Here is a 21,449-nt window from a genome sequence, read left to right as displayed (position 1 = left end):
AACTAAACATGGTTCTAAGTATTGTCATGTTGATAAGGAAAATTTTTTTCGGTAACGTATAAGAACATTTGCATTATAAATACAATAATATACTTCAAAGGATTAGAGTTTCTATCAAAGCTCTCCAAATTGAAAAAAATAAAAATATATTTCTCATCATAAACAACAAGAGACTAGTTTTGAAGCACCATTTGGGAGGGCTATTTCATTTTTCCACTTCTTGTAATTGTTTGTGTAAGATAGGACTTATCTCTTTAGTAGAGTATAGTTCAAATTCAGCTAGAGGCAGTTGATGTTTAATTAGATTGGGCTCGTAAGGAAGTGATTGTGGTATCTAAAGGTTTGTAACATTGGCTTTCGTTGGGATGATGATTGACCTGGAGTTATTTATGGTGCTTGAAATTAGTTCGAGTTGAAGAACTTCTTGTGGTTGATAAGCATTAGGTTAGTTATGTATTACTACCAATTGTGTTAATTATCTTATAATAGAGGTGATAGTATGCATCATCCCGGTCAAGACTTAAACTTGTTGAGTGAGGCCAAAGAAAGACTCGATAAGAATAATAATTTATGAAAGATTTTTGATTAAGAAAGAGAATTTATAGCTGCTTGGGATCCATTGTTGGTAGTATGGATTTAGCATCGCATTGGGTGCTTAAGGTAGAGGTCTCATGGCTTAGGCCAATAATTATAGGGAAAGTTGGGAAGGGGTCTTTTAGTCATCATATTCTTATGGGACCTCTTCTTCTCCTAATGCTGATATGATAGGATCAAATTTAGTTATCAACTTGTCTTGGCAAAATTGATTTCACCTAGCTTCTGTTTAGAGTATTATTGTATTCAAAAGAGTACGATTATTAAGTGTTCAAGACTTGGATATAGGAAAAATTTTTTGAATGTGAGAAACACTTGTATCTCACATCCCTCGTCCAACTTTAGTTAGAAGATAAAAGATGATCATATCTCATATATAATTTCTTGCAAAAGATTACATTGGGATTTGTTCGATAAAATCCCTTTGACGTAGTATATGTCCCTAAATATCTAAAACTTAAAGTCAATTTTTTGTTCTTTACCACATATTTGAAAGGATTGATTAACGAAGAAATATTTTTTATATATTTTATTGATATAGGATGCCCAACAAATGTTTTGTCCTCTTGGCATGTCTATCAGACACTTAGAATTAAGATGGACTAAAAATAATAATCATATCATACATAAAGATCATCAAAATTAAAAGAGAAAGATCAAGAGTTCCTTCCAAATTCTAGAACCATAAAAATTTAATCTTCCTAAAATTTGTCATCAAAATATTTTTAATTATTTCTTTTCTAATTTTGAGCTATGGAGTAGTAGAGTCGACTCATGCCTCTTTCCATCGTTAAATTATATTTGGAGTTTAAGAAACCTATCAAAAGTATAACAATAATTATTTTTATTATAATATAAATAGATATAAATATAAATATAATACAGTAGTTTGCTCTTAGGGCAATAAACATGCATGTCGACACCCAATCCCAAATTGATTTTTTTTTTTCCCCTTTTCTCTTTTAGTTGTGAACTTCCCACCTATTTTTTTAATTCATTGGTGTATATTTCGCTCATTTATGCATATTAAAATTTATAACTGTAGCATTTCTTTAGCATATTCATATATAATAATGAATACGAATAGGTCCATCTAATTTATAGCATCCAAATGTTTCTTCATTAAAATCACATGCCATGTTTGTTTTGGGGTTTCTTACTTCTACGATGCTTCCAAGAGCGAGTTATAGCGTACGTACGTGTCCTAACGACCTTATGCGCTTCGAATCTCTTCTCGTAACGCCGTTCAACAGCTTCCGTTATCGCAAGCTTCGAGCCGAAGGCACCCACGGGAGCGCCAATATTCGCGCCATAAGATCTCCCCGGTGTCTATTGTAGATCGGACGGTCAACACAGGACCGATCCTTCATCGGCCTCTTCCCTATAAATAGACGAGCTTCGATCCTTGATTCGACGGTGCTCGGCTTCATCCGCGTTCGGTTTCGGGGCGGTGAAGAGGCGAATAACCAGCCATGTCGATGCTCGATGCTTTCTTCAACAAGGGCTTCAGAGGAGCGAAATGGTATGCGATGAGCGCTCCGATCGCCATTCTTCTCATGTTTCACGGTTTCGTCGCATGAATCCCCTTTGTTTCTCCACCCCCACTCTCTGGTAGCGTCGATTCTTTCTGCAAATTCTTGTCGACGTTTCGCGATTCTTGATGAACCAGAAGTGTTTCTTGTTGCTGATATTGATTTGGTATTAATTTTCTTTTGTGGATTTCTGATGTTTCGATCTTCTTGATCGTGGTCATTTCGAGTTTTGTTCCTGTCGGAAAAATTGCTTCTTATAAGGAAGAAGAGAGTGTTTTTTTGGCATTATTCTATCATATATTTATATATTGGGAATCGAAAAGTAAAAGTTGAGATTCTGGGATTTACGGAAGTAAATCAGTGGTCCTGACCATGACTATTTCTGTGATAAGCAAAACGCTGCTGAAGCTGACAATTCCGAGAATAAGGTTGCTGCGGAATAGACGGGAGATTCAGCTGAAGCAGATGCGGAAGGATATTGCCAAGCTTCTTGAGGATGGTCAAGAAGCCACCGCCCGGATTCGGGTATGATGCTGTTTTCCTTCGGTTGTCGATCTGCTGCTTTGATCAGCTGTATGCTTGTTGGAAGCGTCAAGCATTGAAAACGAACAATGTGTTTTTTGTTGATGGAAAGGTGGAGCACATCATCCGGGAGGAGAATATGATGGCAGCGCAGGAGATCCTCGAGCTGTTCTGCGAGCTGATCGCTGTCCGCCTTCCCATAATAGAATCGCAAAGGTTTTGTTCATACCACTTCGTTTCGTTCCCTGATTGCAACATAATGCTTATCTGTTCTGCTAACAAGCATAAGGGCTGCCACTATAATGTTTTTGAAGCTTTTCTGTTTGTCATGGATTTGAACTGAGGAAACTGACAATGAATTGCTTCGAACAACAAGCCATAAAGTGCCAATTATTTTGGGGTTGCAAAATCCTCTCCTCTGAATGCATGCCACCATAATGACAAACACTTCTTTATTTTATGTATCTTGTTTGTCTGTGTTGTGTGATCCATGGGAGACCATTGGGTATGCATTCGGATGGGCCATCCATCATCAGAGCTTATACATCGTATGTAAATTCCCATCTAAATCTCATGAGACACATCCCTCTCCTTTGCTACTCTTACTCTTCTGAGCTTTCCTCTTCTGATCCACAGGCTTTGAGACAAAGTAACCATTTACGTATAAGTTTTCACCTGTCCAAGTTGGCTCCAAGTTTTCCACTCCTTTGTCTAGGTATAAGGTAAATGCAGAAACATTAGTGTTGTTCATGGAAAAAGATTTTTAGATAGAATTAGTTGTGAGCAGTATAATGGCACAGCTTTCTTATTAACCTAGCTCTAGCATGATAATACAGTTGCACATTTTTTCAAGATTTATTCTCAGCACATGAAGTTGAAATTTTATATCTTTTGTTTCTTGTCAAGGAGTTTAATCGTAGTGACTATCAGTAAATTCGTATGTTTGTTATGGCAAAATAAAAATATTCAGAGGATAATTATATTTTCTTGAGAATTTAGTTGTTTGGAGGAAATGGCCATGGATTTAACAAACATATATTATTTGAAATATCTTAATCTTTCTGCAATGCTGCAGAGAACTGTTGGTCAATAAATCTTCATCTGGGTGGGGGAAAAAACATAAGACGGCTCTCATCTTCCCCGATTTTCTTGCTTTGTAAAATTATCTGTAAAAGCATAAGATATTTTAAGTATGGACCTAATTATAACAAGTAATCATTTACAACCAAATATTCTTGATTTTGTGTTGGGTGCCCGTGGGCTGCTTTATTTTAATCTCATAACCAAACATTCTTCCCCAATTGTGTTGGGTGTCCAGGAATAAGACTTTCAAGTTCCCTATCAAGCTTTCCGATTTCCCTAATCCGCAGCTTCATATAGTTTTGTGTTGGGCGCTTTATTTTAATCACTCAATTTTTAATTTTTTTTAACTGATCCTTTACAAGCATATTTTCCATTTTGAAAGAGGAAATTCATCTGTAAAAGCATACCCTTTTCGGTGCTTATTCTCGTCTCATCGCATGTTACAGTGATCTCTTGTCACCTTGATTTTTCATGTTCCATAGACGATCTTGGTGTCCAGAATATAATTTGAAATACGACTGATTTTATTATCCTATCCTGTATTTTTTAGTGTATCCCCCTCAAGTGTTTGTATGACTTGTTTTATCCTCAAGTCTTATTAGATTTAGACCCCAACTATTAGCCCTTTCTTCTGAGTCTTAAGTTCTGTACTGCAATTTTTCAGGGAATGTCCTTTAGACTTGAAAGAAGCAATTTCCACTATTTGTTTTGCTGCACCGAGATGTGCGGACCTGCCTGAACTTCAGCAGGTGCAAATGTTATTTGCTGCTAAATATGGCAAGGAATTTGCGACAGCAGCAACTTATCTCTTGCCAGATTGTGGAGTTAATCGCCAGGTAACATTAACAACCAAAAGAATTAGTTGCTGGATTCTACTGGTCATGGGGAGGAGGCAAAATGATAGAACTAGTGAGACATTCCTTTTGATACATTGTTGTTTATTGTAGGTAATTGAACTGCTGTCGATTCGGGTTCCTTCAGTTGAAACAAAAATGAAGTTGTTAAAGGAAATTGCCGAGCAACATGAGTTAGATTGGGATCCGTCTGTCACCGAAAACGAGTTCCGCAAGCCGCACGAGGATTTATTGGTCAGTCAAGGCTATTATACTTTATGGTTAAAGTCATATTCTTCATCGACTAATATCATACTTGTTTTGCCTCCGAATGGACCAAACCATGTCACAAATGGATCGTCATTGCCTCTTCCGCCACAGAAACATGATGAACATGATGATGCATTATCTTCCGACCATACAGATGAGTCTCATATTGAACCTGGTTCGGATGCAGATGTAGATTCCTTGGATCTTCCTAAAGTTCCAAAGTCTATTTCAAGTGAGGATATGGCACAAGTTCCACCTGTGGAACCTGCTGTAAGTGACACAGAGCCATCAAGTACTTCCTCACCAAATCAATCCAATGCTGTTATCACGGCAAACAAACAATTCATCCCATTTCTTAGCCCCCCACCTCTTTCTTCTTTTTCTGCCCCTCCAAAGCAAAATGAGTTTTCTGATCCTACATCGCTCTCTTCTACAAGTCAGCCAGCCCCCTCCCCACCAACACCATATTCAATATCACCATCTCCAAATGGAGGTGAATGTGTTCTTCCTCCACCACCATTGTCTTCTTTTTCAGACTATCAGGCTCAAAATGAACCAGCTTCCTCTCATCCATCCTTCTCTTCCCGGGCAAAATGTGAGATAGATGTGGACTTACAGGATGTGTTAACTGCTGCCCAGTCTGCAGCTGAAACCGCAGAACATGCAGCTATTGCAGCACGAGCAGCTGCAAACCTTGCTCAGGTTAGACTTACTGATCTCCTCGCAAAATCAGAAAATAGTGGAAATGAATCTCACGGCGAAGGCTTTGAGGAACAAACGGATTTGGCAAATCCGATCTTCCATCATCAACAGTATTCTTTCGGCAATAATGAGAAAAGTACTGACTATGGACAGGGCCAGATATGGGATTCACCAACTCATAGATCTCATGAACCTCAAAGCTCACCTGTTAGTGAGGACGAATCATATCTCTCATACCCCAACTTGTTCGCATCTAAAGACTCCGATCTCAAGTCAGATATTCACGATTGATCGAATGGTTCGATATCTTTTTATAACTCATATTAGGGATAACAGTATATACTGCCACTTTATGTTTCTATCGTGTTGCAGTTTAAAACAGACTGAGAGGTTGTACACATCTGATGTTATATATACGTCCAGCGAATGAATGTGACTATGTTGATGCAATCAATATTATGTGAATATCTCAAAGACTGTCTACTAGCATGTTTTCGAAAATTTAGAGAGAGAGAGAGGTGATACATCTCTTCCCTTCATGGAGTTGCGAGTGTGGAGAAAATAGTGAAGCAAGGATCAATGATCATCTTAAAACATATAATTCTTGTCAAACTGAAGAGAAGCTTACTTGGGCAAACGCACGCCGAGGCTTCAGCAGAGTCGAGGTCGGTCGGTGGTTTTCGGCCATCTATCAACTTAGCATCACCCTGCGCACACTTTTTTTCAACCCCAATTAATTATATAAATGTGATAAATTAATGAACACACAAAGTGTCAATCAATCAAAATCTTTATGATAACAAAGAAAGTAAATGACAAAAAAAAAAGACTTGGCGTTAGCTTTAGTACTCCCATCCCACAATAATACAAGGTTCTCCATCTATCAACATTATACAGGCTGTTCTTTGTTCCTATATATCACTTTCTGCTGAACCAAAAACAGTAACATTTGGACCGACACAGTAATCAAACAAAACTTCAACTAAGATCCTGAACTTACAATATATCTTCACTCAATGTAGTAGTAGTTGAGGGTCGGACCTTAGTTTCCTCGGTGCAAACCGGCATTGATCTTAAGAAACAAGTTGCTAACATCAGTACCAGCTCAAACTATAAGCCCTGTTGTTTTGTAAGGTCTGACAGTTGAGCTAACCGTCGCAAGGATTGGAGACCGAGTCTATCTCACAAAATGAGCCTTCCCATAGTACCTGTTTATATACGCTACCTGCATATTACCACCAGTGTTGATCCAAATTCAGTGAGAGATGGAGCTATTTAATTTAGACTAGTCAAAAACAATGCCAATGTTGGCCATCATGCAGCAGCAAGAGATTCAATCACAATAAAGATTATTTCAGCAAACACAGATCATCAGTTAATTAATACAAGGACAAACATTTATAGCAGGGGTGGCCAGGGAAAGACCACAATGTAAATAAATATCATAGGCAGATGAGAGCCAGACAAATAGAAATGCACTAGACACATACCTTTACTTTGCTAATGTCGGGTGTGTCTGGTGTCTGAACCGGGTAAAATTTATAGAACTTCATATTCTCAAAAGCAGCTCTTGTCTTTGGATCCATGTCCTCTATAGCTTTCTTCCTGGCTTCCTTTGCCTGCAGTGATAGTGAGCCAGGATATACAATCACCAACATGTGACTTGAGTCAGAAAAAAGTGCAATTTTTTAGCATATACCTGTCGCTGTACTTTCCTCCTTTCTCGAACCTGCTCCTTAACATATTCCTGATATAACAACAGCAAAACTCATAAGTAAGATAATAATGGACTTATCATATCAGGATAAAAGTAAATCAAATATATCTTTCATAACAAAGGCCCATCGGCTACTAGTAAAAAAACAAAAGTATCTCTTTTTATTTGTTGTATTACCTTAAATTCATCTTTCTTATCCTCTGGCAATGTCTCCTCCGAAATGAGACTGTCAGTGAACTCCTGAAAATTGAAATCCAAGATTTAGATTTATGTACAAGTATCAAGAAAGTCAGGGATATCCAATCAATATTATCAAAATTACATAACAAAACAGACAGATTTGTACCTCGAGGTCGTCCATTTCCCAATCAAAATCACAGACAATCTGTAAAATAGAGATTCTCCACCATAAGAAAGTTTATGAGATGATAAGTTCAGTGATTGCGGACACAATCATTAATACATTACAAATGTGCATATATATCCACCAAGTTGTACAAGCATGATGCAGTAGGGTGTGAATCTTAACTTGAACATGTCGGGTCAACCCAACCCAACCAGGACCCATCACCACCTGTTTTAAACAACTCATCAGGTCCAAGGGCCAATTTCGAGTATCACCCTTGATAAATTTGCACTGGTCAGATTCATGTCATGGTGTGGAACTGGCCCAAACACTCGACTCACTTTTTATTGTAGAGTTCATGGACAATTCCTGTTAGAGTTCCCCAATCACTTGGAGCCATGCCATTCTCATCACACGCATACACTTGACCCTCCAAAACCCCCAGATTGCAAGAACATACTCGACCTATAAATTTGCAAATTGCAGAGATTGTCAATTTTCTGTCAACCCATAGATACCCTGACAGATCAAAATGCCATTATCCTTTCTCATCCAGTCTAGCCCTAATCCCCAAATTGCAAACATCCACTGTTGTAGATTGGTTTTCTCTCATTGTAGTGAAGACAGTGACATCGATCCTCATGCCTCAGCACATCATCCTCTTTTTTTACCCTCTCTTATGGTTAGATTTTTCATCAACATTCCTATCCTCATCATTTTCTTCTATCCATTTATCACCTCCTGTTAACATACACTGCTCGTCCTTTTTCTCAAGTCATCGTTGAATTAATCAAAGTGCTCTGTTTGATAAATCTACTATATTTGTATCAACAATGAAGAGAAGCTGATCCCATTTATCCTAACAATGAAGAATACTTGCATCCTTGGTGTATTGCATGTTGCATAGTTACACATTACTACATTATGTGAGAATATTGTAAATAGAATCGCATTATAAACAGAACCGATAACAGATGGTTCAATGGTTTAGCCATTTGGGTTGGGCAAGGTTTGGGTTTATCCCACTGGCTGGTGGTTTGACCTGACCCAACCCATTCCCACCCTAAGGGCAAAACAACTATGGAATCATTCTTTTATGAATCGATCTAACTGATTAAATGGAGTCATACTAAATAGGAAATATAATATAGACCAAGTGAAAATAGAGTATATCAGACTAAAATGTTATTGGAAGAAAACTAATGAGAAATGCAAAAGCTCAAGATTGTTTAGAAATACTACTCAAAATACAAAGATCGTTCAGAATTAATGAGTCTCATTATTGATCTTAAATAATCACAGGGAAAAAAGGCATTGCTAACATTAGCTTACCGGAGGTTCTAGAGGAAACATTATGTTAACAACTGTATCATCCTCATCTTCATCAGCTTTAAGTGACTGAAGATCTATAAAACAAATAAAAGTTCAACAGGAACTTCAATTAGAAACAATATGGAATTAAAAAATCTACTAAGTCATAATGTTACAATATCTTGTTGCTAAGAGTAACACTAAACAAAGTTCTAAAAAGAAAACATGTAAATATCATGAATCAAAGGAAAACCCATCTCGATAGGATCTAGAAACAAGGATGAATAAGAAAGAATGAGTAAAAAATGGACTGGAATATCCAAGTCATGAAAAGTTTTTAGGTTATTGCCAAAGACCAAACAAGAGTAGAACATAAGATGCTTGGTTTATTTGGGGTTTGAAGGAGCTCAAAAATGAACAGGAAAACCTTAAGTTTCAGTTTACACTTTTATATTTTGAATAGCTATATTGTGCTAATTAGAATCCATACTACATATGCATCTGGACATCACATTTGCACAATAAGTAACCACCTGCTTATAACTTTTGTGCTTCAAAACATTCATCGCATGGTAAAAATTAAACAAAAGATGAAGTCCTCTAGGTCATGTAAGCGATCTAAAAAGGAACTTTGTATTGTTACAAAAATCCAAATTTATGCCTTCAGCTGATCAACTGTAAGGCTGCAAGTGCAATGTCTGATCTTCAATCTGTGTGCAACATCACATTCAATTTACATGGCCATAATCTAGGGACAATCAACATTAGGTTGGAAAATGGAAGCATTTGGGAATCTTGTTATACTGCAGCATACATGCTTTAACAAAATATAAAACATGGGAATTTTATTCTTGACAATGATTGTTTATTCAGTTTTTGCCAATGGTGACACATGTGGACATTTAGATAGTCACTATAAGGGCTAAAATATCAACATTAAGAAATGAGTTATAGCAGTACACAAATATAAATTGAATAGAAACCAACTTCGAGTTCAATAGGATCTAAAAATAGAAGCAACAAAAATGAAGGTTAGAGAAAGCAATAAGACTTACAAGGAAGGCAGTAGTCATATTGCTTGACACGCTCAACTTTCAGATGCCTTAAAGCAGATCTGCATAATGATATTTAGCTTAAAAATATATTTTTTTCTGAAAGTTATGATTTCCAGTAAGAGCAAAGTATCTAGAACATATAGGACATCAAATAAGTTACAGAATCAGGCAAACAAACCTTGTGAGATAGCAAATTGATTTCAGACCTAAGTAAAAATGAGCAACTAGGGCATAGCCAGACACCCATTGATCAAAGATCAAGGCCAACATTTTGTCTCTAATATCATCACTGAAAGTTGATACCTTGTGTTTCCAAGGAACCCTTCACTAGAAAACTTGAATGATGTCTCCTATGCAAAGTAGTCAACTAAGTTCTCATTCTCGCAATCATTTGAAAAATGAAGATCCTTGACAAAATGTATCAGGTCAACAAGAAAAAATGAAAAAAAGATATAAGAAAAAGAGAAGAAACCACAAGAATAAACAATGTACAAGGGACCAATGAGATCTAGAAGTATATTCATTTCCAATTTCAAAAACAAAGTATTTTTCTTTTGTTTTTTCCTGTAAGGATGGTAGTGTCACTGTTTTTTTTTTTTTCTTTCGATAAATCCAAAGAGAAGGCTGTTCCATGGTTACATAAGCTTAAACTGAAACCAGGAAGGTAGAAGATTTAAATTATCAACATAGAAAATCCCTCTATTGCCTAGATCAAAATCAAGAAGAAAATGAAAATTGCAAGAGACTATCAAAGAAACAAGTGACAAGTCTTGAACAGCCAAAATGCAGAGTCAACTTGTAAGTTTGAAGTACAAGATTGTAAAAATATTCATCAAAGCTTCTTCTGTGGGAATAAATATGATTACTACATAATATGAAGCTTAATAGATGCAGAATGAACCAAGGGAACCTGAATTCCACAATTTAGAATAACTTTAACAATGAATTAGTTGATGATTTATGTTCATATGTACACTGTATCAACATAGAGTATCTTTGTCATGCCAAAGGCATTCCAGAAAGGCTTCAGTTGAAAAGATCTAAGAACAACTTGAGATTGGAACAGATTAGTAAAACCAAACTCATGCCTGTTCAACTTTCACATGTGGATTAACTCATAATTGCTTAGGATTTGCTTGGCTTATGCTTTTATGGAGATTTGAGCCTTAAGCTTGAATAGTTACTCTCTCCTTAGTGCCTATATGTTGATTTATATACATTCTTTCAAGATTTAAAATGGATATTACTATTTTAAATCCTTTTTTACTATGTCCAATCCCATTTAAATTTTTTTTAATATTTCTAAACTACCCATTTGCAAATGGATACGAATACCCTATTCATCATCCTCATCCTCTTCTTCTCCTTCTTCGGCCTCCTCTCCTCTACTTCTTCTTCCTCCTCCTCTTCCTCTTATTCAGAGGATGGCATTGAGGGGGCAGCGAGCGAGGTTGGACGGCATCGAGTGGCATCGACAATGGCAACAAGGATGAAATAAGGGGTTGTGGGGAAGAAACAAAGAAAAAAAAGGGATAAAATCAGTAATATTGGGATTGTAAATAGTAAAATAATATTATTTTTTAAGGGGTTATCAATAGTGAGGGGATTATCAATAGTAAAAAGAGGACTGTGACTAGTAAGCTTCTTTAGAATTCTGATCCAAAACCAGCATCAACATTGACCAATAAAACAGTAGTATATCAAGTGATATACCAACCTGTTTTGCTTGAGAAGGTTTTAAATAATGATCAGTATCTCAATACTGGTTCAAACAAGCATTTTTACATATATTTCAATACCAACACATATGATTCATTTTTATTTTTATAATTTTGTTCAGTAATACCCAATGATAATCGAGATTCTCTCCGGTATACTAGTACCTTACTGTCAATATTACTGAAAAATTAAAAAAGCAAGCATTTGATTAGCATAGCTGAAAATAACATCAAAAAGATGTGTGGTGGCGCATGCAAGATCAATAACCATGTCCCAATAATTGGCCATTTGCAACCAAAGCAAAGGTAACCTATGTGGGAAAATGGCACTAAAATATTTGTCAACCAACCTTCTATCTGAAGACCTTAGTTTATAAGATTGATTGTTGACATGTAATGACATTAAAGAAAAATGTCATCATTGTATTGCTATTCTTGCAAATCAATATAATGCGAATCAATCAACAAAAGGAACAGCAGGACCTTGAACCACTCACAGAATTTTCTATCTATGCATGCACATTGCACAAACAAAACATTCCAAATTAGTATCTCAATTGACACAAACATAACGAAAATCCTAAAAAAGAAAATTAAATAACTGAAATACCTTCTCTGGGTGCAACCCATGGTAAATATTTGAGTCTTCAACCTATCAACTTGACTTTGACTGAAAAAAAAAAAACCAAAAGCATCTCAAACATTTGACTTCCATAAAATGCTAAATATAAGCAGCTTGGAAATAAATAAATTAAATCACAAATAGCACATACCGATTTTCAAGAGGAATGTATGGAATCCATGCCATTTTCATTGTCTTCATGGGTAATATTTCTTCTTTCTCTCTTTGCACAGATTTTATACCAATCTGATCAGACGGTGGAATTGGAGAAACCACCTATACAAGAAATTGAAGAATTAACTAACATGTTAATGGCTTAACACAACAAACTTAATAATATAACTAAAACTAGTATTCAAATTGGTAAAGTTACAATATTCACTGATCTCGTAATGAATACAAAGTCACATGTGACATGATGCTTGGGCAATAGAGAAAGCAACCTCAGTTGTAAGTTAACATTACAGATTCCCACTACCATGAACCAAATATATGAAGCAAAAATGTACAACTAGCAGCATGGTTCCAAAGATCAGCCAATCTAGATCGAAACCAACATTAAACAACCTGGAACAAAATTTTTCATAGAAGGGTAATCTTGGATTAAGAAACATTTAATCCCCATTGTCTAATTTACTACAATCTGATTATATGAGCCTTGATTATGATCTAGTATCTTTTTCAGTCAATAATGATGTCTCATAATCTTTATCTCAGCACACAAAAAAAATGACAGCTCATCAGCATATTCTCTGCACAAAGTTAAAGCTGTTTCAAGGTGCTTTTTTTCAAGACAAAGGAATGCATTAAAGGAGTTGGTTGGCAGCTGTGAACATTTCTTCATTACCAATGAGGGCATTAAAATAGTTGGTTAGAAGCTGTAAACACTTAATTTCGAAATTCCCTATGCATGAAGGGTTGTTTCATGCACTAGTATTTATTTTGGTGTTTAGGACTTAGAAAGGACTTTTAGAAAACTAAGGATATTGGCAGAAGCTCTCTTGGAGTGCTCTTTTGAACTCTGTATCTCTTGGATGCGTCCTTGAGTGGTGAGTCTTTCGCTTTCAGTTCTGTATCCTTGTTTATTATCGTTAGGGTGGTGATCTTCTGTATCCCTTTTGATTTTTAAACTTGGTGGTGAGCTATATATCATTTTATCGAAGTTTCTTCAAAAGTGCGTTCCTTGCCTTTTGTGACATTTTCTATCTGAACAACTGTTATATCGGTTTTCTATCGACATCCATTCTGCATTTTTCCCTCCCCGGTATCAGTTTGGTATCAGAGCTAAAGGCTAGAGATCATGGCAAGGCGGAATGGAAAAGATGTAGTTGGTGAAGGTAGCGATCACGAAGATGACGCTGAGTCGTTGAGGCTGCAGCTACGAAAATTGCTGCGTAGCCTACAAGAAAAAAATGAGATAATCGATGAACTTCAGAGTAGACATAACAAATATGAAAATGAAGCTCGAGAGTTTACTTCTGATGATGATACACTTCTTCCAAGGGAGTCGAGAAGATGTCGGAGCAGAAATGAAGTCCAAGACGAGTGGCAGAATAAATATAACCCCAGATTTGATATTCCTGAATTTGAAGGCAAAATAAATGTTGCTGACTTTATCGATTGGCTTAATACAGTAGAAAGAATTTTTTATTTTCATGAACCACCGGAACAAAAGAAGGTCAAACTTGTGGCACTCAAACTCAGGCGGAATGCATCTTTTTGGTGGGAAAATCTGAAGAAACAAAGAGAACGTGAGGGGAAGAGTAAGATCGTTACATGGGAGAAAATGAAAAGGGAGCTAAAGAGAAAATATTTACCTCATAATTATAGACGAGATCTTTCTCAAAATACATGATTTCAAGCAAAAAGATCTTAGTGTGGAGGAGTACACTGTAGAATTTGATAATTTGATGTTAAAAGGAGAGCTTGTGGAACCGGAAGAGCAAACAATTGCAAGATACTTGGGAGGTCTGAAGTATGAGATTGCTAAAGTTGTTCAGCTACAGCCATATTGGTCTTTAAATGATATGAGCAAGCTGGCATTAAAAGTTGAAAAGCAACAGAAGTTTGAAAAGAGTTTTCGGTATAGCTCAAAAGAAGGCTACACAAAAGGAGGAAGTTCCAAGCCTACTGTCCAAAGCAAGGTGATATCGAAGGTGCAAGAAAAGGGTGAAGAATCTGCTGGCAGCAAAAAAACACCTAATTCTTCTACCCCAAGTGGCCGAAAATGCTTCAAATGTCATGGTTTTGGGCATATCGCATCAGATTGTCCAAATAGGAGGATTGTAACTTTGGTTGAAGATCATAGTGATGGAGGAGAAGATGAAACTGACAACGAACCAAAATACGATGATGATGAGGAAGAGATTACTTATGCTGATCATGGTTTGTCTATTGTATTGCAACGTAGTTTACAAGTGTCATATGTAGCCGACGATAAAAGTTGGGTGAGAAAAAATGTGTTTCATACTAAATGCACTTCTCTTGGCAAGGTGTGCTTGGTGATCATCGACAGTGGCAGTTTTGAGAACGTGGTTTCTTTGGAGATGGTGCAGAAGCTGAAGTTGGATACGATCCCTCATCCACATCCATACCAATTATGTTGGTTACAAAAAGGAAATGACATCAAGGTAACTAAAAGATGTTTAGTTTCATTTTCTATTGGCAAGTATTATAAAGATAAAGTGTGGTGTGATGTTGCCCCTATGGATGCTTGTCATTTACTATTGGGAAGACCTTGGCATTATGATAGAAGAGTGTTGTATGATGGTTATAAACATACTTATTCTTTTAAAGTGAATGAAAAGAAGATTATCTTAGCTCCATTACAACCTTCCGAAATCAATGCGCCAAAGAAGGAAGTTAGTGCTTTTATTTCTTATAGAGAATGCAAATATGAATTGGACAAGGGCGATCATGTTTTGGCCCTAATGGTAGTAGAGGAGAACGAACAACATAAGGAGACACCGAAAATCATGCAACCAATCCTAGAAGAATTTCAAGATGTTATACCGGAAGAGATTCCACGTGGCCTTCCACCTTTGAGAGACATTCAACATCACATTGATCTTATTCCGGGGGCTGTTCTACCTAATAAGGCTGCGTACAGAATGAGTCCTAAAGAACATGAAGAACTTCAAAGGCAAGTTGATGAATTAGTGAAAAAGGGGTTAATTCGGGAGAGCATGAGTCCCTGTGCAGTTCCAGCTTTGTTGGTGCCTAAGAAAGATGGTTCTTGGAGAATGTGCGTGGACAGTCGCACCATCAACAAAATCACAGTGGACTATCGCTTTCCTATTCCAAGGTTAGATGATTTACTTGATCAATTGTGTGGTGCTTATATTTTCTCTAAAATTGATTTGAGGAGTGGCTATCACCAAATAAGAATGAGGCCCGGAGATGAATGGAAAACAGCGTTTAAAACTAGAGAAGGCTTATATGAATGGTTGGTTATGCCATTTGGACTATCTAATGCTCCTAGCACATTCATGAGATTTATGAATCACATACTTAAGCCATGCATTGGAATATTTGTTGTTGTTTATTTTGACGATATATTGGTGTACAGCAAGAGTGAAGAGGAGCATATGAGTCATCTGAAAGAAATCTTTCTTATTTTGAGGCAGCAAAAACTTTATGCTAATCTAAACAAATGTGATTTCTTTACTTCTAGTGTGGTGTTTTTGGGGTATGTTGTTTCAAAAGATGGAATCATGATGGATCAAAGTAAGGTTGAAGCTATTCTCAATTGGCCAACACCTGCTTCATTACATGATGTGAGGAGTTTCCATGGCTTAACATCTTTTTATAGAAGATTCATCAAGAGTTTCAGCTCTATTGTCGCTCCAATCACCGAATGTCTGAAATGTGACAAATTCAAATGGACTAGTGAGGCTAACGATGCTTTTGAGCTTTTGAAAAGAAAGGTTACTGAGGCTCCTATCTTAGTTCTACCAAATTTTGATAATGTGTTTGAAGTTGAATGTGATGCATCTAATGTGGGAATTGGTGTTGTTTTGAGTCAAGACGGAAGGCCCATTGCATTTTTTAGTGAAAAGCTGAATGATACAAGAAAGAAATACTCTACTTATGATAAGGAGTTTTATGCGATTTATCGAGCTTTGTCTCATTGGGGTCAATATCTTCTCACCAAGCCATTTGTTCTATATTCTGATCACGAGGCATTAAAGTTCATTAATCATCAGCACAAGCTAAACAAGAGGCATGCAGCTTGGGTGGAGTTCTTACAATCTTACAACTTTACAATCAAGCACAAATCTGGTGTTCAAAATGTAGTTGCTGATACATTGAGCAGAAAGCATTCTTTATTATCAACAATGGAAGTCAAAGTGGTTGGATTTGAAACATTCAAAGATCTATATGAGAATGATGTGGATTTTGGCTCGATATGGCAGAATTGTAAATCAAGTTCCTTTCAACAATTTTTTATCTTTGATGGTTTTCTTTTTCGAGCTAATGCGTTGTGTGTTCCATCTTGTTCTTTGAGACAAGTAATTCTAGCTGAAGCTCATGGTGGTGTTTTGGGAGGACATTTCGGTAGGGATAAGACTCTAGCTCTTGTTCAATCAAATTTCTACTGGCCTAAAATGTTCAGAGATGTGGATAGACATGTGAAGCAATGCCGAATGTGTCATTTGGCAAAAACAAGAAGTCAAAATTCTGGTTTGTACACTCCCTTGCCAGTGCCAAATGCTCCATGGGAGGATGTGAGTCTTGATTTCATTTTGGGACTGCCAAGAACTCAAAGGAACAAGGATTCTATCATGGTTGTTGTTGACAGATTTTCAAAAATGTCTCACTTTGTTCCATGCAATAAATCAAATGATGCATCTCATATTGCTGATTTATATTTTAAGGAGATTGTTAAATTGCATGGTATTCCAAGAACTATGGTGTCTGATCGAGATTCAAAATTTGTTGTCATTTTTGGAGAACTCTTTGGAGGAAGCTGGGTACTTCTTTGAATTTCAGCAGCTCGCATCATCCACAAACCGATGGGCAAACTGAGGTAACAAACCGAAGCTTGGGAAATTTGCTTAGAAGCTATGTTGGCAAGAATATTAAGCAATGGGATGTCATTCTTCCACAAATTGAGTTTGCTTACAATCGTTCTATGCATCATAGTATTGGTAAGAGTCCTTTTGAGGTAGTTTATGGTGCTAATCCTGCTGGTCCTTTGGACTTAATCCCTCACTCTATAACAAAGCAATTTAGTGGAGATGCTGATGAAAGAGCTAAGCAGATAAAGAAGCTGCATGAGGGTGTGAAAGCAACCATTGAGAAGCAAAATGAGAGGTACATGCATGCTGCCAACAAACACAGAAAACATGTGGAGTTTAATACAGGTGATTTGGTCTGGATTCATCTAAGGAAGGAGAGGTTTCCACCGGGCAAATTTGGAAAATTGAAACCAAAGGCTGATGGTCCATTCAAGGTGCTTAAGAGAATTGGCAGAAATGCTTATGAGATAGAGCTACCTGAAGATTACGGAGTATCCCCAACATTTAATGTGGCTGATTTGAGTCCTTTTTATAATCATGTTGATGAATCAAACGAAGACTTGAGGACAAGTCTCATTCAACCGGGGGAGATTGACACGGGAGTGTCTAATTTACTACAATCTGATTATATGAGCCTTGATTATGATCTAGTATCTTTTTCAGTCAATAATGATGCCTCATAATCTTTATCTCAGCACAAAAAAAAAATGACAGCTCATCAGCATATTCTCTGCACAAAGTTAAAGCTGTTTCAAGGTGCTTTTCTTCAAGACAAAGGAATGCATTAAAGGAGTTGGTTGGCAGCTGTGAACATTTCTTCATTACCAATGAGGGCATTAAAATAGTTGGTTAGAAGCTGTAAACACTTAATTTCGAAATTCCCTATGCATGAAGGGTTGTTTCATGCACTAGTATTTATTTTGGTGTTTAGGACTTAGAAAGGACTTTTAGAAAACTAAGGATATTGGCAGAAGCTCTCTTGGAGTGCTCTTTTGAACTCTGTATCTCTTGGATGCGTCCTTGAGTGGTGAGTCTTTCGCTTTCAGTTCTGTATCCTTGTTTATTATCGTTAGGGTGGTGATCTTCTGTATCCCTTTTGATTTTTAAACTTGGTGGTGAGCTATATATCATTTTATCGAAGTTTCTTCAAAAGTGCGTTCCTTGCCTTTTGTGACATTTTCTATCTGAACAACTGTTATATCGGTTTTCTATCGACATCCATTCTGCATTTTTCCCTCCCCGGTATCATTCCCACTACCATGAACCAAATATATGAAGCAAAAATGTACAACTAGCAGCATGGTTCCAAAGATCAGCCAATCTAGATCGAAACCAACATTAAACAACCTGGAACAAAATTTTTCATAGAAGGGTAATCTTGGATTAAGAAACATTTAATCCCCATTGATGCAAATTAATCCAAGCTAATCCCACTGTTTCTAATGAATAGCAGTGAATTGGTTACAGAAAAAAATGTCTATATCAAGATGTATTTGACACAATTATGAGGGTCAATCAGAAATTATTAAATTCCTTTGACCTTCCTGATATAATTTATTTTCCTTTTTGCTGATTGTATTTTGAAAAAGGCTATATACATAAAAAAGTGTGAAATTGCACACTTGAATAATGATGAATGAAACAAGAAATTCCTAAAATGCAGTTATCTTATGTTTACATCACAATGCAACTTCACAGGATGTAGGACACTTAAGTATCAATTTTCTTTTATCATTCACTCTCTTCTTTATCCCATCTTTCCAACCATATATTATCCTTCTACAAACAATACAGAAAATCTCGAGTACATCCCACTGCAAAAACACAATTTCTTATCCTATTCTTTCACAATCCAGACTATATTTTTTAGTCCATTATCTACTATGTCCTTGCTGCCCAACACCAATTTCCCACACATTAACAACTGTCTTTGACCCCCAATTCATGCATATCTATAGGTTGTTGAACGAGTATAGCTAACACTTAAGAAGAGCAACATGGACTAGCTTCAGCGTTCCATTAGGTCTTTCTTTCATTTGCGAAATATTTTTACTCCAGATAAAGGCAGTCCTTGCATTCTGCCAATTTAGGAGCAACATTTTCACCTCTTTGTATTTTTAAAATTAAGTATATAGATAAAAAAAAATTCACAAAATATATTTGCAATGTGGCCCTAAAAGTAGATAACAAAGATCTCAGAGTACTAAGCATTAAAACGACAATAATACTGTTTAAATTCTAAAGCAACTTACTGCCACCACAATGGGGATAAGCACAACCTTCTCTTGACCATTTACAGCCAACATTTGAGCTGCAAAACCAGGGGCAAAAGTACACTAATCAAATGAAAAGAACTGAATAATTGTATCACCCACATGTATGAGACTATGGGTGCAAAATGAATAACTATTTGACAGAAAAACAAGCACAAAAGATGAGCAAGAAAATTGAAGGTTGAACAGTAAATAGATCATATAACAATTATTCGAAACTCAGAACTGATAGAAAAAGAAGGTGCACACAACCTAATAAGTCTCACATAACATAACCAAACAACTTACCCTCGGTGCTGCCAAACATGTAGACTGTCTTTCCATAAAGCTCTCCTCCCTCCTCGAAGGCATTCTTTACACCACAAAGGAAAAATGAATTTTGTCATCAGTCCACTATCTTGTATCAGGCAGAGAGGGAAAAAAAGAAAGACAACCACACACCTCTAAATTGGAAAAGTCCCAATTGATTTCACGAATTTTATCCATGTTATCCCACTGACATAAGCAAATACACCCGACAACTCAAAACGTCATATAGAAGAAGTGATAAATTAAAATCAATATAGCAAATGATGTATATTTTCACAACAATGTTTATCCAATGTACAAATGTGATTGATCCCATTAAATGAAATCTCCGTGCAGCTTCGCTTAAAGTAAAACAAACCTCAGTTCCAACCGGAAAAGCTGCTTGCCAAAGATCTTCCTGCATACAGAAGGAATTATTAACGTCCTGGTATTGTTACATATAATCTATTAGTTAGTTAGTAAGAAAATAAACGAGATTACTTGTTTCAATCATGGTTTTAAAACACAACAGAGGGATATCGTCATCAAGCATATTAGGAGTTAATATTCAGTTGGAGGTTGTACATTAACTAGCAGAGAAATTTCTGCCAATCTAACCACCAACAAGAATAACTTGGCAGAACAGAAAACCTAAAAGAGGCATATTAAACACGGGTTGACGATAAGAAATCCAAATAGGGGCATTAATCAACACAAAATCAATAACACTTCAAAACAGGCATGAAAACCCCAAATAAAGCATTAGGTAAAGCAGAGAAAACACGATTAAAAGAAAAGGGCGCCGAATCGAACCATGTTCCTCTTCTCGGGGAGGTACTCGGTCTCCGGTTTGGGCTTGGCCGCCTTGACCCTCTTCCCTCTGGCGGCACCCTTGTTCGACTCCTTCTGGAGCTCCTCCGGCGACTTGCTCCCGCCGCTGCTGCTGCCCTCTTCCTCCCTCGCCGCGGCGGCCAAGGCCTTCCTCTTCTTCGATGCCAACGATGCCCTGGGCTTCCTCATCTCCGATCGCGGGAGCTGAGGGTCTGGATGAAGAGAAGGGTTGGGGTCAGGGTTCGAGGAGAAGGGGGAAGGGGACGCCGAAGTGAGAGAGGGAGATCTGAGAGCGTCGGACGAACGCGGTCTCAATCCAAAATTTGAAGGTGGGAGAGAACAGGAAAGAGGGTTAAAGAGCGGAGAGTCTATTTTATAGGTAGGTGTGTGACGGCCGGGTTCTATGACGAATCGGAGCCGTACGATCTCCATCTTGATGTTGATGGAGGCCGTCTGATCCGTCGAGAAGTACACGGCGTGGAATCGGTGCGTCTCCCACACGCCGATTCAGAAGAAATCTTGAAACTTCGGTCTCCAACCGGTCCGACCGAACTAGTCCGGGTTCGGTCGAGCCACATATTTCTTAAATCCCATATAATGGGTTTTAGATAAGCTTTTTCTAGCTCTACATGTATATATAAACATATATATATATATATATAAATTAATACTTCAGTATTAAAATAAAATTGATTGTTGAGAAAACGGCTGGGTGTTGAAGAAGAGACCTC

The 21,449-nt window shown here is 37.0% G+C and overlaps 2 protein-coding genes across 4 annotated transcripts; one reads left to right on the top strand and one right to left on the bottom strand.

The window, feature by feature from the left end:
- Positions 1-1,884: 1,884 nt before the first annotated feature.
- LOC135638664 (uncharacterized) lies at positions 1,885-5,990 on the top strand. Of its 2 annotated transcripts, XM_065151915.1 has the most exons (6): positions 1,895-2,116; positions 2,519-2,651; positions 2,761-2,864; positions 4,396-4,567; positions 4,679-4,819; positions 4,946-5,990. In XM_065151915.1, the coding sequence occupies exons 1-6, from the start codon at positions 2,067-2,069 to the stop codon at positions 5,825-5,827; spliced, it is 1,482 nt and encodes a 493-aa protein (XP_065007987.1). In that variant the 5' UTR covers positions 1,895-2,066; the 3' UTR covers positions 5,828-5,990. The 2 variants fall into 2 exon arrangements, with proteins under 2 accessions (XP_065007986.1, XP_065007987.1); XM_065151914.1 differs by having other exon boundaries at positions 1,885-2,116; positions 4,679-5,990.
- A 320-nt stretch (positions 5,991-6,310) lies between these two features.
- Positions 6,311-21,117, bottom strand: LOC135638665 (protein HEAT INTOLERANT 4-like). 2 transcript variants are annotated; one of them, XM_065151918.1, is made up of 15 exons: positions 20,701-21,117; positions 20,267-20,305; positions 20,041-20,094; positions 19,888-19,951; positions 19,579-19,637; positions 12,457-12,581; positions 12,294-12,353; positions 9,966-10,024; positions 8,932-9,005; positions 7,600-7,638; positions 7,431-7,493; positions 7,236-7,283; positions 7,027-7,155; positions 6,690-6,761; positions 6,311-6,608 (listed from the first exon to the last, which is right to left on the bottom strand). In XM_065151918.1, exons 1-14 carry the CDS (start codon positions 20,905-20,907, stop codon positions 6,714-6,716), a joined length of 1,068 nt encoding a protein of 355 aa, XP_065007990.1. In that variant the 5' UTR covers positions 20,908-21,117; the 3' UTR covers positions 6,311-6,608; positions 6,690-6,713. The 2 variants fall into 2 exon arrangements, with proteins under 2 accessions (XP_065007990.1, XP_065007989.1); XM_065151917.1 differs by having other exon boundaries at positions 6,311-6,761; positions 20,701-21,116.
- Positions 21,118-21,449: the final 332 nt, after the last annotated feature.

Source organism: Musa acuminata, chromosome BXJ3-5 (assembly GCF_036884655.1).
Source record: "Musa acuminata AAA Group cultivar baxijiao chromosome BXJ3-5, Cavendish_Baxijiao_AAA, whole genome shotgun sequence".
Lineage (NCBI taxonomy): Eukaryota > Viridiplantae > Streptophyta > Magnoliopsida > Zingiberales > Musaceae > Musa > Musa acuminata.
The sequence above is the reverse complement of the archived record's forward strand: the minus strand, read 5'-3'. Positions and strand labels throughout refer to the sequence as shown.

Coding starts and splice junctions, on each gene's coding strand:
- LOC135638664 (XM_065151914.1), top strand. CDS start 2,067: ATGTCGATGCTCGATGCTTTCTTCAACAAGGGCTTCAGAGGAGCGAAA. Junction 2,117..2,518: donor GGCTTCAGAGGAGCGAAATG/GTATGCGATGAG, acceptor TTCTGTGATAAG/CAAAACGCTGCTGAAGCTGA. Junction 2,865..4,395: donor CCCATAATAGAATCGCAAAG/GTTTTGTTCATA, acceptor GCAATTTTTCAG/GGAATGTCCTTTAGACTTGA.
- LOC135638665 (XM_065151918.1), bottom strand. CDS start 20,907: ATGAGGAAGCCCAGGGCATCGTTGGCATCGAAGAAGAGGAAGGCCTTG. Junction 19,952..20,040: donor GGGACTTTTCCAATTTAGAG/GTGTGTGGTTGT, acceptor TGTGGTGTAAAG/AATGCCTTCGAGGAGGGAGG. Junction 7,284..7,430: donor ATAAGAAAGATGAATTTAAG/GTAATACAACAA, acceptor TTGTTATATCAG/GAATATGTTAAGGAGCAGGT.